The following is a 3,138-nucleotide window of genomic DNA, read 5'->3' as shown; positions in this document are numbered from 1 at the left end:
GTCAAATAAATGTAGGGCCATAAAAAAAACCCCCGCAGGAGGAGCTAGACGATGATTTTACACATTTTATTTGAATAGATGTTAGGAAGGTGACTAGGCTGATTTAGTAAGGTGCGGGCGCCTTCCGTTGCAACCCCGTTGGTTCGACCTAATTGCATGTGTCTTGTGTGATGGAGACATGTTTGCACAGGCATAATTCAAGCGAAAGAAAGATTTTTTTTTTAAAGAGTGAACGCTTTGGTACTGCATTTATCCCTAATATCATCCATCAGCAAGACTTAATCCGGAATCCGATTAAGCTCTGGTGCTGCCTGCGTTAGTGACGTCTGCAGATGCAACTTTAAAGGAGGGTCTAGTTCGTGCTCATGTCACGATTGGGGCGGTTTCAGTTTCTGTCGTAGCCTTAATATGGGTGATATAATGAGACGGCGGTACTACATAGCTCTTGGTTGAGTATTACTACAGCTTTCCTGCCCCCTTTTCCTGCTTTTTTATTACTTTTTTTTTTTTTCTCGGCCAGGTGAGGTAAATAAGGTAAGAAGGTTGGTTGTCCAGTCAACCTTCCATAAACTTAAATAAAACTGAATCGCTTAAAGGTAAGCGACTAAAAGAAATAATAAATAACTGGGACAGAAAAGCATGACAGAAAGAAATGAATGACAAGACAACATTGAGAATTTATAGAAAATATAAAGAAAATATGAGAGAAGTCTGGTATGATAACACCGAAAACAGTGCTGACTGACCAGTAGGGCTAGACTAAAAAACACCAGGATTATATGATAGAAATGGTATAAACGGAGAAGATACAAAATGTTTGTGTTGTGAGGGGGAAAATTAAATTTAAAGAACAAATTTCGTAATAACTCCTAACTGCCCCACCCGCATAATAATGAGGAACTAGAAACATAGTTTTATGCAGCAACCATATCAGGAAAGTGGAGAAGAATTGATAGCTTGATAGCTAATATACTTTTATTTAGAGATCTGCTGAGGGACGAAGCTGAAAATAGGAAAGAATTTATAAAAGAATTGCGGTATTACAGAGACAAAATACTTAAACACAAACAAAGGAGGAATAAAACAAGCCAGGGAGCCGTTTGAAAGGCATTACCGCCTACTGCTACTACTACTACTATCAGAGTCGAGCTGTCAAGGACATCAATCAGTTTGGTTATTTTATGAACTGTCATGCTTACTCGAAGCAGCTTTTAAAATTTTAAAGATGTCGCTGGAAGCAATTCGCTGGAAAGACAATAAGCTTGAGATTCTGGATCAACTTTTATTACCAGCAAACACGGAATATGTACAAGTCACAAATGTCGAAGATGGATGGCAAGTCATCAGTAAGATGCAGGTAGGTAGTATGGGAAACAATTTTTCCATTCAAACTAACAGTTGAGTGTATGTAAGGTAAAGCCATGGTGTTAAGATGTATGGGGTATATAATTTTTCATAGAAAAACTTTTTAAAGAATTATTAACGTATAGGTACTAGTACTACCAATTTTCTAACCATCTCGAGCCCGTTGTCTCAGCTAGAACCTACCTACCTAGTAGGTAGCTAGTAGTAGGTTTTCTTAAAATTCTTTTACTACGAATATATCAGCTGTATCTTCTTGATATTTTGGCACAGGATAGTAAGACCCTTTGGTAATTTTGGGAAAAATAATGAAGCATAAGAAATTATGAAGGGGTGAGAATTCAACGATGCGCCGTTTGGGCCAAAGAAAACGTGAGTCTGAATGATAGGGGATACTTAAAGAGTAACACTTGTAGGCTTGACCTTAATTTTGCTACATGACTTTGAAATATTTGGGTGCTCAAAGCCCAATATGGTAAAATCGTGTATCTTTCATTGATAATTTCAGGTAAGAGGAGCTCCTGCCATAGCAATTGTGGGATGTTTGAGCTTAGCAGCAGAGTTGGTAAATTCATCATATTCAACATGCTCTGATCTTATGAAGGCAGTAACTGAGAAACTCCAGTATTTGGTTACAGCTCGACCTACTGCTGTCAACATGCGAAAGGCAACTGATGATATGATAACTTTCATGTCTCAGCTCCATGGAAAGGGAATATTGACTGAAGAGCTCAAATCAAGGTAAGTGTACATTTTTTCAGAATTATCGGTATTCATTTTTATTGATTATTGAATTTGTAGTGGTGTGAAAAATAAATCTATTTATGCCTGTTATTGCTTATTGAAATTTTCCTGATTCTCTCTTTGCAACTGGTTTAATTATAATACTCTTTGCTGACATTTTTGGGGTAGATGGAGTTAAAGTATTACCCAACACCACACAGATTTGAAAATATATATGATTATTTTTATCTCTGCTTGATGTCATTTAATATTGGAATCTCAAAGTTTAAGTGCATAATTAGTACTAGGTTAAACATGCCTACTTGGTGTTGTGGCATGAGTAAAATTGGGGTTTGTATTTATCAAATATGTATGTTCTGTGAATTTTTTAATATTGATTTTGTTTTTAAAGTTTATTATAACTAGATTTTATGTTGCTCCTTTAGCATCATCTCAAGGTGTGAAAACATGTTAGCCATTGATGTGGATACTAATAAGAAGATAGGAGATTTTGGGGCACAGTCCATATTAGCAAATTCAAATGCAAAACAAGTGAATGTGATAACACACTGTAACACAGGGTCTCTAGCAACAGCTGGATATGGAACAGCTCTGGGTGTTATACGCTCCCTTCATGCTCAAGGAAAATTAGGTAAGAGATTTAGGGTACAAGTTATTATAAACTTTCTTGGTACAATTTTGCTTCAGATTATTTAAGAATTACTGTAACAAAAATACTCAGGAACTTTATGGATGTTTGAAACTTCCTTTGAAACAAATTTTGTCATCTCATTTTTTCAGCTATTATAAATTTATGTTATTAATAGATGTTAATAGCTAACTAATGCAGCACAAAGTGACAAAGTTCAAACATTGAAATTAACTTATGGGAATGAACTTTATACATAATCAAGGCTTGAATACATTTGTAAGTGGTTTTGGTGCACAACATACTCTTTCTTCAGTAGTATTTTGGGTTGTATACTGGATTATTTTGCATAGGTATGTCCTTTTCTGGTCTGACATTTAGTTCCTATTTCAGGGGTTAGAGTT

At 35.7% G+C, this 3,138-nt stretch overlaps 1 protein-coding gene across 1 annotated transcript in view; it reads left to right on the top strand.

The window, feature by feature from the left end:
• Window positions 1-1,124: 1,124 nt before the first annotated feature.
• Window positions 1,125-3,138, top strand: part of LOC135214985 (methylthioribose-1-phosphate isomerase-like) — a 4,112-nt gene continuing 2,098 nt past the window's right edge. The window contains exons 1-3 of the mRNA XM_064249495.1: window positions 1,125-1,357; window positions 1,871-2,103; window positions 2,532-2,737. Coding sequence (XP_064105565.1) covers window positions 1,226-1,357; window positions 1,871-2,103; window positions 2,532-2,737 — 571 coding nt within the window. The 5' untranslated portion in view covers window positions 1,125-1,225. The remainder of the gene's footprint in view (window positions 1,358-1,870; window positions 2,104-2,531; window positions 2,738-3,138) is intronic.

This window comes from Macrobrachium nipponense, chromosome 46, assembly GCF_015104395.2.
Source record: "Macrobrachium nipponense isolate FS-2020 chromosome 46, ASM1510439v2, whole genome shotgun sequence".
Taxonomy (NCBI): Eukaryota; Metazoa; Arthropoda; class Malacostraca; order Decapoda; family Palaemonidae; genus Macrobrachium; species Macrobrachium nipponense.
Note: the sequence above shows the minus strand (reverse complement) of the source record. Positions and strands in the feature narration are given on the sequence as shown.